The 13326-nt window shown below is 43.0% G+C and overlaps 2 protein-coding genes across 13 annotated transcripts in view; one reads left to right on the top strand and one right to left on the bottom strand.

Moving 5' to 3' along the window:
* Nup37 (nucleoporin 37) overlaps positions 1–13326 on the bottom strand; it is a 53091-nt gene that overhangs the window by 28026 nt on the left and 11739 nt on the right. For 2 of the 7 annotated variants that reach the window (XR_005486570.2, XM_006241198.5), the window contains exons 1-3: positions 7753–7897; positions 5544–5762; positions 1813–1937 (exon numbers count right to left, since the gene is read on the bottom strand). Coding sequence is in view for 4 of the 7 variants with exons in the window: in XM_006241198.5 (XP_006241260.1) it covers positions 1813–1937; positions 5544–5699 (281 nt within the window). In the remaining 3 variants the exon portion in view is untranslated. Of the gene's footprint in view, positions 1–1812; positions 1938–5543; positions 5763–7655; positions 7898–13326 lie in introns of those variants that run through there. The other 5 variants (XM_039078685.2, XM_039078686.2, XM_006241197.4 and 2 more) reach the window with 4 other exon arrangements.
* Positions 733–13326, top strand: part of Parpbp (PARP1 binding protein) — a 69434-nt gene continuing 56840 nt past the window's right edge. For 3 of the 6 annotated variants that reach the window (NM_001401236.1, NM_001401237.1, NM_001166676.2), the window contains exons 1-2: positions 7907–8010; positions 11370–11525. In NM_001401236.1, the coding sequence (NP_001388165.1) occupies positions 11373–11525 (153 nt within the window). In that variant the 5' untranslated portion in view covers positions 7907–8010; positions 11370–11372. Of the gene's footprint in view, positions 834–7875; positions 8011–11369; positions 11526–13326 lie in introns of those variants that run through there. The other 3 variants (XM_063262830.1, XM_006241189.5, XM_063262833.1) reach the window with 3 other exon arrangements.

The raw sequence follows: 13326 nt of genomic DNA, 5'->3' as shown, positions 1-13326 counted from the left end.
AATGAAATCAGAAAACCCCAGAACTGAACTAGAATTGCTAAAATTAAATATACTAAATGGGGGGGGGCAGGAAGCTCAACATGAACACTGCCATTATTCGCAGGAATAGAATGGTAGAAAAGCTGCAGACACTGGCCCTCCCACGCTCTGCAGTGCTGGAGACAGAACACAGGGTCCATGCATATCAGGCTGGCTGTTACCACGGAGCCATGCCTAACCCCCAAGTCCGGCACTTTCTTTTCTTTTTTAAATTTTTATTTTGTGTGTGTTTTGCCTACATGCAAAGGGGTACAGGATCCCAGGAACTTGAGTTAAAGGTGGTTGTGACCCATCAAGTGGGTGCAAGGAACCAAACCCCAGCCATCTGTCAGAGCAGTATGTACTCAGCCACTGAGCCACCGTTTCCCCAGCTCCCTGTACTTCCTCAATATCAACATCTGTGACCCAGCACTTATGCTCCTAAGAGAAATAAAATTACACATCCACTAAAGCTGTATAAAGGTGTGCATGTGAAACTATAGTCATAATAACTAAAATCTGGACACTGTCCAGGCATTCATCACAGAACACTGGATAAGCAAGCAAAACAACACAGTACGATACAGACGAGCCGAGCTCAGACCCTCACGCCTGTTGGAAACCCCATTCTGTGTGACTGCACTGATGAAGTCACAGTAGGCAGAATGTGGCTCTGCCCACAGAACTCTAACTACAGCTGCTGGGGCAGGGGTAGGGTTAGAGATTGACTGGGCAGGAACATGACGCATTCCTTGGGGACAGAGCAAGGCTGTATATTATGAACCACACGAGGAGCTGGGGTTGTTGCTCCATTGGTAAGCAGTGCTTGTTTTCCAAGAGCTGAACTCAATCTCTAGAACGCATGTGTCTGTGCCAGACGGCAGCATGTGCTGTTACCCAGTGCTGGGGAGGTGTAAGGGAGGGACCCTTGCATCACAGATGACATCCCAGCTTGTCCGCCAGCTACTGCATGAATGTACTCATGCACACAGACATGCACGCATGCACACACACACACACACACACACACACACACACACACACACACACACGTCAAAATTTGGTTTGTGTAGATGTGTGTGTAAGCCAGAGGCATCGGATCCCCCTGGAGAGGAGTTACTGGTTGTGCGTTGTGAGGCCCCCTGACATGGATCCTGAGAACTGAACTCAGCTTCTCTACAAGATTTTTCTCAAAACCATTTTATTATTTTTTTAAAGAATGCTTTCATCAAAACTGAAGCCCACTGAATAAACTAGACATGAACGTTATGCTAAACATGAGACTATGACCTTGGCTTACATCTGGAATGGGAAGGCTACAGTATTGTTTCAAACAAGCATTTATTTTAACAAAGTAGCACTGTATTGTTCCCACATTTACTTTGTGAGCTGTGTACACAGGATGGGTTTGTGGAGTCAGAGAAGGGCTTGCTAGAGTTCTCTTTCCTTCCATCACATGGGTTCTGAAAGTGATCCTAGGAGTAAGGCTTGGTGGCAAGTACCTCCACCCACTCTGCTATCTTCTTAAAAGTCCTTTAATAAGGAAGTACAGTCTTTGATGACTTGGAACAATTCTGATGGAACTCAGGTAAAGAGATTTGTGGTTTGGACCAAACATATGGTCAAAACATCAGCCAGTCATAACTGCAAACATCAAACCGCAAACACGAGGCCATATTAAATAATGGCAAACACCGACGTCCTGTCCTCTAAGGCTATGGACAATAGGCAGGTAAGGCACAGGGTCATTTAACAGGAAGGACAATAACACTGCCCTGAAATGTTTAAACTTACTTGATTACGGGAGGCAGCGAATCAAGCTTGGTCTCTGGGCTCCAGGCAATGCCATCAACTCGGACTCCATGGTGAAATGTTCGTAGTGTTTTGTACTGAATTCCTTCAGTGTCTGTTCCTTCCTCCTAAATGGATACAGGAAATGTTTTAATAAAGACAGACAATAAAACACTCTCAACTTCATGTCAATCTATAATTTATCACAAGGCATGCACACACTTTTGAAGAGTACGAAAGAAAATTAGATATTGAGATTATAGTAGTTTATGGAATTAAAAAGAATTCTGGGGACTTAATATGTAGCTTTAGAGAATTCATCTAACATGTACAAGGTCCTAGTTTGAGCCCCAGTATCCTCGGGGAGAGGGGAAAGAAATATAAATGAACAAACAGAAAAGCTGTTAAGCCTCATTTAAAAACAAAGACATAGGTAAAGCAAAGTATTAGGCATGGTATCCTTCACCTAGGCGACATTTTATTTTCAACAGCAAATACCCTGCATAGCAATTAAAACTATGAAATGGCTTCAAAATCAGTCTTCTAGGTAAATGAGTAATACATCAATTTCCAAGTAGTAGAAAGGTTAACTGAGCACATGGTTTTAGTATGTGGAAGACCCTTTGAATGGCAATGCTTACCTCCAAATCAGTGTTAACTGTTAGACAGTATTATACAGTGTGAGATAGTATAATTTACCTGTCCTACAGAGCAGTGTTCTCAACCTTTCTAATGCTGCGACTTTAACATAGTCCATCCATCGTGTTATGTCACTGCTTCATAACTGTAATTTTCCTACTGTTAGGAACTGTAAATATTTGTGCTTTCCAGTGGTCTTAGGTGAATTCTGTGGAAGGGCCATTCTACCCCTAACTGGGTCACAACGCACAGGTTGAGAAGCAGTGCACTAGAGACCATAAAAGTGATATAAAGTTATACTGATTCAGAATACTGGTGCACAGTGATAAAACTGTAAGAAGAACAGGGAGCCAGACAAACAAATTTCCAACCACGAAAGGCAATGAGGGAAGATACTCAGGGGTCTCCCGAAATGGCTGTTAAACCCCTAAGCCTCAGCCTAGGTAATGGGTCCACAGGGACCTAGTTTACTTATTATTTTACGTGGTTCACAGTATACTCTCATCGATACTTTTGTTGAATCCCAGTAGATGTATTGATTTTTCCAAGACAGTTTTTGAGATCCCAGCAAAGTCATTTTGCAGGCATGCTGCCCAAGTCTTGATAAGATTCAAATACTATTTGAACGTAACATTAAATTCCACGTTAATGTAACAAAGATTTTCCATTAATCAAAGTAGTGAATTGAAAAAAAAAAGCACTGCCTAATTTTATTATTTCATATCTTGTGTATATTACAGGTAACCAGCTGCAAATATGCCCAGGCAGGCACCGCTAGGCAGCTTAAGATTAAGTTTAAGACCTAGTCATAGCTGACTTCACAGACTGAGACCTTTTTCCATACTGGACAAACCTACGGAGGAATTTTCATGTAAAAGCACACGTTATTTTGCTACTGTAACAAGAGTGATGAAAGGCAGGGCCTGTATTGGCTACCCAGATTAGATACGGAACTACTGAGTGGTCTCAGGGATAATGACGTCACAGGGACTACACAGACGAAGCTTTATGTGTTCAGAGGAAGACTTGCCCTGCCTCTGGCAGTACCGCCTGTTAGTGAGCCAGCCATGAAAAGGGCAGTGTGTGTGGTATAGACGGAGATGAATGCTATTTTTGGTTCTGTTTAGGGTGTAGGCCGTATTGTATCGGCAGGAAATTAAGAGGCTTTGGAAAACTTGCTGTAATAGAAATTATTAGAGAAGGTTCCAGCAATTTGAGGTTGAGGAACAGCCAAGTTGGTGGAAGAGCTCTTTAAGGATTTGAAGTGCCTTTCCACCACACCCATTACAGACTCATACAGAATGTCAGTTAACCAAGGCTGGTGTATCCAGTGCAATTCTCTTATTTAGAGCTTTCATTTTAACTCAACATCTGAAAAAGAAGAACCTCTCTGAACACTTCCAATCAGAAAAGTAGCTGCTTTGGGAGAAGCATATTTGATAGTAGATAGGGCATTAGTGTTCTCAATGTAAGCCACAGTGTTTCCATGTAAATTGTATCCAATGCCCCAGTTCTGTCTCTGGAACTGTGCAAATTAAGCTGTATTTGGTGATGGCAAACATTGCCAGAGCAAGCTCTATTAGATGAACACATTCAGGGCAGAATTAGCATCTGTTACTGCAAACAAATGGCGGTGACCAGTCAATATAGCTCTGAAATTTGTTTCGAATATGCCAACTCCTTTTAATCAGAATACAATGCTGAGAAATAAAGATAAAAAACATTTTTATCAACTTACAGAGAACTGTTGTCTGATAAGATAGGTGCTAGCCATACAGAGCCTAGAGCACTTGAAATGCAGCTGGTGTGTATATGTAAATGAACACATACAAAGATCTCAAAGACATCTATCAACATAAGACAAAGTATGGGATAACCTTTACATTGATTATATATGAAGCATTCTAGTTAAAGTATTCGTTTAAAATTCGTCCTGCCATTGTAATTACTTTCATTGTGTGTGTGCATGTGTGAACGTGCTATTGTGCACATGCCAAAGCCAGGGAACAACTCTCAGGAGCTGGGTCTCTATTTCCAACCACGTGGGCTTCAGGGATTGATCTCCAGTCATGAGCTTGGTAAGAAGTGTCTTTACCCACCTCACTGGCCCTACTTTTATGCTATCATGACATCTAGCTTATACTTGTGGCTCATATTATGTTCTAACTGAGTACTGAATGAGCTCTGTTCAGCTCCCTGTTGTGTTGATTTAGGGTTAATATTCAGGTGACAAAAATCTGAGTCACAACTCTCCTTTCCGGGTTCCAAGTCTACTGTCTTGAGACTTCTAGGTCATCTTTATTAACTGTCGCTTGTCTGAGTTGGTCCAATCTATTAAACAATGTTCCTGAACATAGAGTCTGGCAGACAAACAGCACTCAATAAATACTTGCTAAATGGAGTTGGTTACCAAAGGATTAAGGTACCTTTGTTTCATTTTCTCCACAAAAATGTCCTTGCCTAAATCAGTGCTCTCACGCAAGCCCAACCAGACTTCTTTATTACCCAGAGTGAATAAGATTGGAAACTTTTATCCTTACAGGGTGTTTTATAAGTGAGGCTGTTTTAAGAGTGCACTGATTTCAGACTCTCTTTGGGGACAGGGCAAGAATCTCTCTTAATTTCCTGGCCCTTTCTACACTCATGGCTTTTTGACAAATGTGTGGCAATCAGCAAGCCTACCATGTACCCTCGTGTTTCTGGATATGTAAAAGGACAGCACGGGAGTCTGAAAACCGTTTTCTGAGAACTACCATGAACTGCGGGCTATGAATGTCAATCCTGTAAATATCTGGTGTAGATACACAAAGTGTATACGCGCATGTACGTGTGTTCGTGCGTGCTCAGTTATACCGGGTTTTATCAGATTACACCATTACCAAAGACTAGGTGAAAGAGGAGCTTCATAGTTTTCACTCCCATCATCTACCTGAGTGCTCACGCATGTCTCAATAATTAGTAGTGGGAATTCCCTGTAGGTCTCCAAAAATACTTCTTGTATTAAGCGCAACACACTTTCAAGTTCAGCTTTGGTCTGTATACATTATTACTGATAAAATATCTTCCCTGTCACTCCCTGTAGTTTGGGGACTAACCTGAAACATACACATGCCAACAACCACATAATTACTGCCGCCATATGCGATCAGGTTTCCCGACTCTCCACTCTCAAAGGGATTAAATTCTACCACATGCACATAATCTTCACAATCCACCGTATAGGCAGCGTTTCTTGTAACGTCTTGCTTCATCTTGTATTCCAAAGCTTGAGCAGTGGTGAGGATCAAAATGTTCTTTTATTGGCTGTCACAAAACTGTAGATCACAAACAAAATTTAAAAAGTGTTTGTCATTCAATAAGAAAAAATTATAATAGGGCTTGGTATTGCGATGTCAGAGGCAGCTCGAAATAGAATTCTGCTTATATTAACACACACACACACACACACACACACACACACACACACACACACACGGATAGATTTAATAAAAATAGAGTCCTAAGATTATCAAGCAACAGAGATGCAGCACTCTTTGTAGTTAGCATGTTGTACTGACATTATCATACCCCGAAGTTCCATAAAAGCTGATGCTATCATAGAACACATGAAACTCAAGACGGATGATCAAAATGTGAATGCTTCACTCCTTCTTTAAAAGGGGAACAAGAATACCCTTGGCAGGGAATAGAGAGGCAAAGATTAAAACAGACACAGAAGGAACACCCATTCAGAGCCTGCCCCACATGTGGACCATACATATACAGCCACCCAATTAGACAAGATGGATGAAGCAAAGAAGTGCAGACCGACAGGAACCGGATGTAGATCTCTCCTGAGAGACACAGCCAGAATACAGCAAATACGTAGGCGAATGCCAGCAGCAAACCACTGAACTGAGAACAGGACCCCCGTTGAAGGAATCAGAGAAAGAACTGGAAGAGCTTGAAGGGGTTCGAGACCCCATATGTACAACAATGCCAATCAAACAGAGCTTCCAGGGACTAAGCCACTACCTAAAGACTATACATGGACTGACCCTGGACTCTGACCTCATAGGTAGCAATGCATATCCTAGTAAGAGCACCAGTGGAAGGGGAAGCCCTGGGTCCTGCTAAGACTGAACCCCCAGTGAACTAGATTGTTGTGGGGAGGGCGGCAATGGGGGGAGGATGGGGAGGGGAACACCCATAAAGAAGGGGAGGGAGAGGGATTAGGGGGATGTTTGCCCGGAAACCGGGAAAGGGAATACATTCGAAATGTAAAGAAGAAACACTCAAGTTAATAAAATAAAAAAAAAAAAAAAAAAGAATGACCCCTAATAGGTTGTTCATGTACTTGAAGCTTAGGGAGTGGTACTATTTAAAAGGAAGCATATAGGTTTGATGGAGGAAGTGTGTCACTGGAAGTAAAAAAAAAAAAAAGCAAGCTGATGCTATCAATAGTCCTCTCTTTGCCAAAGAAGAAATTTGCCAAGTTAATCAACAGGTTGAGGATTTAAAAGACAGTACGCGTTGGGCCTAAATGCTAGAGAAGACACAAATACAAACACTTGCCTTTCTCAGGACTATGCTACATTATTTGTTCAAATTATTACTTTTAACATTCTAATCTGACAGTCCACCTGAGCGCTCATCAAGGGTCAGAAGAATTGGAAAGTCCTACCCGTGTCTAAGGAGCCATGGACTCTAAGAGCCTCGAAGGATATCATCATCTAGGGATAGTTACAACGAACGATTAACCATGCAATAAAATAAGCAGATTCAAAAATACAGGCGCTGGAGTAACGTGTGATACTAACGTTGTAACATCAGTCACAAGCCTCAACTAATTTGTCGCGAGACAGGTAGTGTGCACTGCAGAAAAGCATTCTCACATGCGGAGTAAGTTTTACTTTGTTGTTAATTAAAAGGAGGCATCCTAGGCTAAGAACAAACATTTTAAATCCTGAGTATCTGCTGAGTTTTTCAGATTAAGTCCCATCTCAGGAAGACTGGGCACATGTTACACGGGACCACTAGGTTGAGATGATCATAAAGTAGAGAGGTATAGGGCGTGCAGGAGACTCGAGGTCCGGATTCGAGGGCAACCCCTCACCTCCAGGTCTTTAAAGCCCGGAGTCAATATTCCCAGGGCCTCCCTAGCAGGCGCGGAACAAGCGTAGTAGTCAGGTCCCTGGAGTGTGTCCCCCACGACAACCCACTCCCACCTCGCGAGGTCACAGGGAAGAGCTCTGGGGAACATGGAAGGGCCCCTGGGGAAGTAGCACAAGCTGGCGATCCCGGGCCACCGCGCTCCATACGCACCTAATGCAGGGGAGGCGACCTGGGTACCACTCTCATGACCAAGGGCGGCCGCGGCGAGCGCCCGCTCTGCTTCCGGGTCGGAGGGCGAGCGAGGCGATTGGTTCCCGGGTCGTGCCGCGAGATTTGAAAGGGACGCCGAGGCGATTCAAACCTCTGCCTTCCCGCATCTTGGCTGCGCTGCTCCTCTCTGGACCTGCAGCCCCTGGGTCGCCGGACTAGGTGGATCTCGACTTTTCTCTGCCCTCCAGCGGCATCGTGGTAATTCAGGCTGCTGCTTTGCGAACGCGTTTTGGTGACAGCAACGTGCCTTGTGCCAGTCAGCAGTGTTGTCTGCTCAATGGCTTCTCCCTGACCTCACAGTGAAAAAAATACCTGGAAGGTCAGCTGTAGATGGGAAGACTGAAGCTCATCAAAATCTGCTTTTAGTCCGTTAGACCGGGGATCTGGCACACGACGTGCGCAGGCTCCCCAGAATTTCTGTCTGTCGTTGCCTCCTTCAGAGGGACATTTGGGACCAGACTAGGAGAGTAACTGTCAGCCTGTCGCCTTTAATGGATCATTTTCTAAGTGCTGGCAATAAGCGGGTTGTATATTTGCCTCTCTGGTCCCTGATAATTCTGTTAAGTAGATATTACCGTCCCCAGTATGGACGTGGAGAAATTTGTGTTGATCACAAGGTACAGCAAATGCAGGCGTGTGGTAGCCAGGATACTTAGCTAAGTGTAGTGTTCTCTCACTATACCTTCCAGCGACAGTTTCCTGCCTCCGGATTTCTGCTCCCGTCAAGTGCACCTTTTTAAATCTAGTTTTAAAGCCAGAGCTTATACCCTTCACCACCTCCTGTTTGTTTTGTCATTCTGAATCTCTTTGAGTCTTCACAACGTGCGGGGACATAAGAACAGAGGGGGAGGCGTGGTCCTGATTTCTTTGTGATACCTGGGCAGCCAGATAGGCAGCTCTGAAAAAGCTGGTACAGTAGACATTAGCACACCCGCACGCCCGCTGCGATGTCTGTTTGTGAATAGCCAGATCCAGAGCTAAACATGGTTTTACATGTTTAAATGGTTGGTGAAGAGCGAGCGAGAGAGAGATTTTTGAGCCTTCTGAAAATTATAGAAAACAGATTTTATTGCCCATAAATAAAATGTAGTGGGGACCGACTATGTTTACTTGTCTATGCATTGTTCCTGGCTGGCTACCTTTACGTGACAAGGTCAGGGTAAGTGGTTGTGACACAGACTGTATGGCATGAATGTCTCAAGTGTTTAGTATTTGCCTCCTTCCAAAATGTTGCAGCCTCCTAGTTGAGACGCTTGGCTTTCTCACACTGATAGGCATTCTCTTTCAATTTTAACACAAGCAAACAAACAAACAAACAAACAAACCAAAGCCTAAAAAACTCAGGATGAGTGATCTAATGTGCTTAGGATTGCTGTAGATAAAAGCTGTAAATGTCGTTACGTCTGTCTTTTACTGTTCACAAACTACTCAATAAGAACTTTGTTCATTTTCACTACAAGGAAGTCGAGACAGGGAGAGGAGCTATAATTTGGCAAAGAGCTCCTAGCTTAGTAAGTAGCAGAGAGATCTGGGAATTCAGGATGATCTCATTCTGGGTGAATTAATATTTATAGAAATCTAAATGTACAATACCTCCAATTAATACCAATGGGTAGACCTTTACCAAAAATGTTGTTTCAGGCAAACTAATCATTATCACCTAGAGCTCATGCTTTTATGACTTCTTCAATTTTGTTTTTTAAAAAGAGATAAATGTGTTATGTGATAACCTAGGTACTGGTCAAGGAATGTATGAGTAGGGTCTGGGGAGGCGTCTCACTGGACAGGAGTGAGGACTGAAATCCAAATCCTCACAGCTAACATATATGCAGGTGTAGCAGTCTGCTTGCAATCCCAGTGTGCCAGAGGTGTAGACAAGAGATCTGAGCAAGCTGGCCAGCCAGACTAGCCAACGTGGTGAGCTCTGTGTACAGGGAATGACTGTTCCTCAGTCTACAAGGTGGAGAGCAGTGGAGCAAACACTCAGTGTAACCTTGGGCCTCCATACACATGTGCTCACATGTGGGCAGACATATACACACAGCAGACATATAAAAAGGCACAGAGAAGAATAGAAGGAGGGAGGGACTGCATAGGATGGCAGGCTGGAACAGCGGCGCACCTCAGCTTATTTTGAAAGAGTTGTTTGCATCCAGGAGAGGTTAGGAAAAACTTAGGGATCTTGGATCTGTGCCTCTTGGCTATGTATGAGCTTCATGTCATTGAGCATGACTTTCTTCACGTGTCAAATTCGGATATCCATAGACCGCCATCAGCAGGACGCTTGTGAAAATGGAGCAAAGGAATTCTTAGTAAATGTTTGAAGAGTATTTGGCACTAAGAAGCTTCATGTGTCAGATGCCATATTGATGATCTGTTTGCTGTGGAACAAAACATCAAGAATGTAGTCACTGTAGAATAGCAAGTATCTGCTTTAAATTCTGTGGGTCGGCAGTTTGGGCTGATCAGTTCATTGGGTCCTTTGCTAGCTCTGACCAGAGGACTTGTGCTGCTAAGACTCACCCTCCATGTGATGGGGTCTCCACAGAATCAGCTGCCCCGTTGACGGCTGTGAGTTTAGTAGCCAGCTGGAATAGCTTACTTCTGTTTCGTACGCTTTCTTCAGCACCTTAACTGGGCTTGGGAGTTAGGCCTCCCCAACAGAGGTGATTTGCTTGGAGGAGCCCGAAAGTCAACATTTAGGTGTATTTGTGGGTACGACCTACCCACAAAGGATGAAGGTGCTGTCAGGGAAGGAAAAGGCATGTGAACTAAAGTTGGGGGAGATGAAGTACAGGCTTCTCAATGCCTGGTAGTCATGCTTGATTCTCTCAGCCACAGGTTGTGACTGTCCATGGGAAATGTTGTCTACCAAGGAAAGTTATTAGAAACTCTGCCAGAGCTGTTACTGGGGACTAGACTCATGCCCTGTCCAACATGTACTAAAAAACCCAGATTCAGAAATTAGGTGTTCATCATAAAACATATACAGTTTATAAAAACAGTTCAGCACAGTAAAATACTCTTAATGGAAACTACCGGAATCTAAAAAGTATTTTGCACCAACTCTTAAAGCCTAGGCTTAGAATTCTCATTATCTCATAGTCTACTAGTCAAATCATGTCCGAAAACTAAACCACTTGTTTTAGAACAATACATGAGTGAGGGGAAACCCCCTACCCCCAAATCTACTACATAGAGTACCGTTTGTCTCAAAACAACTATCTTCAAATACACATTTAATTAGTGATGTCTGTGTCTAAAATTATAAATTTGCAGAATTTGAATGTCTGTTGTATGTGAATTTTCAAAATTGAAGGTTGGATTTTTGTTATTTCAAAAGATTTGGCTTAAGAAAACTAAAGGAGAGGAAAATATGATTGGGCAGAAATTATGTTATTCTGTTTTCCTAAATTTAATTAAGAGCAATCTTAGTAAATATGAAATGACTTCTTATTCACTACTTATTTTTTCTAACCATGCTTGCTTACACATGTTAAATGTTACTTTCCAATTAAAACAAGTCACTTTAACATTGTATTCTCTTCTACTTTAAGAGAATGGCTGTGCTTAATCAGATGTCCGTCTTGGATATGATTAAAGCATTTAGAAGGAATTGGCGTGCTCATTGTAACTCTGAAAGGACGACGCTATGTGGTCCAGACTCCATGCTCTTGGCACTGCAGCTGTCCATGGCAGAAAACAACAAACAGGTCGGTGCACTATATTTACTTTAACTTTTTAAACTGACTTTTACTTGTTGCCCATTATAATAAGTTTGAGCTGAACTATTGTCTTAGTCAGGGTCTTGCTGCTGTGAACAGGCACCATGACCAATATAAGTTCTTATAAAGGACAACATTTAATTGGGGCTGGCTTACAGGTTCAGAGGCTCAGTCCATTATCATCAAGGCGGGAACATGGCAGCATCCAGGCAGGCATGGTGCAGGAGGAGCTGAGAGTTCTACATCTTCACCTGAAGGAAGCCAGGAGAAGACTGGGCATCCTCTGGCAGCTAGGAGGAGGGTCTCCAAGCCTATCCCCATAGTGACACACTTCCTCCAACAAGACCACACCTTCTAATAGTGCCACTCCCCTGGCCAAGTGTATGCACACCATCACAATTACACACACCGTTTTCTTTGTAATATTTGCCCTTCTAAAATAGGGTGTTTCAGAAATGCTTCTGTATATCTGTGTCAAAATACTACAGTTGGAATTTTATTTCTGAAATGATTCAATTTATTTCATGTGTATAATTTGAAGGTGAAATGTGGATATTTGATGTCGCATGAAAAATATAAAGTTAAATCTGCAACTCATGTGGTTAAATATATTCCTATTTAATAATTGTTCCTTTGTTCCCTAAAAGAAGCTCTAGAGGAGCAAGGACCATTTTTATTCAATGCAAAGTATTTTATGTCTGCTTTCAGCACTGTCGTGTGGATTTAGTGTTCTTAAACCTGTTTATGCATCAGAATCATTTGGGAGGTATTCATTGATTAGTTAATTTCTTTATTCTTCTCTCGTATATTACATCCTGACTGCAGTTTCTCCTCCCTCCTCTCCTCTAAGTCCCTCCCTCCCACCTCCCCTCTTCCCAGATCCACTCCTTCTCCTTTCCCTTCATAAAAGAGCAGGCCTCCCAGAGATATCAACCAAACATGATCAAGGCTGGATAAAGCAACCCATTAGGAGGAAAAGGGACCCAAGAGCAGACAAAAGAGTCAGAGACAGCCCATTCCCAGTGTTGGAGTCCCATGAGAACATCAAGCTACACAATTAGAACAAGTATGCAGAGGACCTAGGGCAAACCCATGCAGGCTTCCTGATTGTTGGTTCAGTTTCTGTGAGCCCTATGAGCACTGGTTATTTGATTCTGTAGACTGTGTTCTTGTGGTGTTTTTGATCCCTCTGGCTCCTAAAGTCCTTCCTCCCCATCTTCTACAGGATTTCATTTTGGGAGGTCTTTAAAAATATACTAGTTCATTGGCACTTGATGTCCCAAATCTGTAAATCCAGCTGCTCAGAAGACAGGAAAATGATGATCAGAAGCTCAAGGCCTGTCTGGACTAAAAAGTGAGCTCAAGGCTAGTCCATGCCTTGGGTCTTTGAGGCTCTGCCTCAAAACAACATATAAAAGGGGGCTGGAGAAATCTCAGTGGTAGAATGCTTTCCTAGCATATAGGAGGGGCTAGGTTCAATCTCCAGTACTGCAAACAAACGAACAAAGAAGCAAACAAACAACCCCAAGTTGTTGCCTTGTTGTCCTAATGGAGTCTTCACTGACCTGCTGGAAATTACCTTGAAGAAAATCTCTACAAAGTGATTCTCTTGTAGGTAGCTGGGGCCCACTGACCTTCCAGTAGAGATGGAGAATTGAGTCCATTGAGACCAGTGCTTGTTAATTCCTGTTATTTTGTTGTTATTGGTGGTGGTAGACTGTGTGTGTGTGTGTGTGTGTGTGTGTGTGTGTGTGCGCGCGAGCGCGTGTGTTTCCCTTCGTTGAGTTTT

This window comes from Rattus norvegicus, chromosome 7 (assembly GCF_036323735.1).
Source record: "Rattus norvegicus strain BN/NHsdMcwi chromosome 7, GRCr8, whole genome shotgun sequence".
Taxonomy (NCBI): Eukaryota; Metazoa; Chordata; class Mammalia; order Rodentia; family Muridae; genus Rattus; species Rattus norvegicus.
Note: the sequence above shows the minus strand (reverse complement) of the source record. Positions and strands in the feature narration are given on the sequence as shown.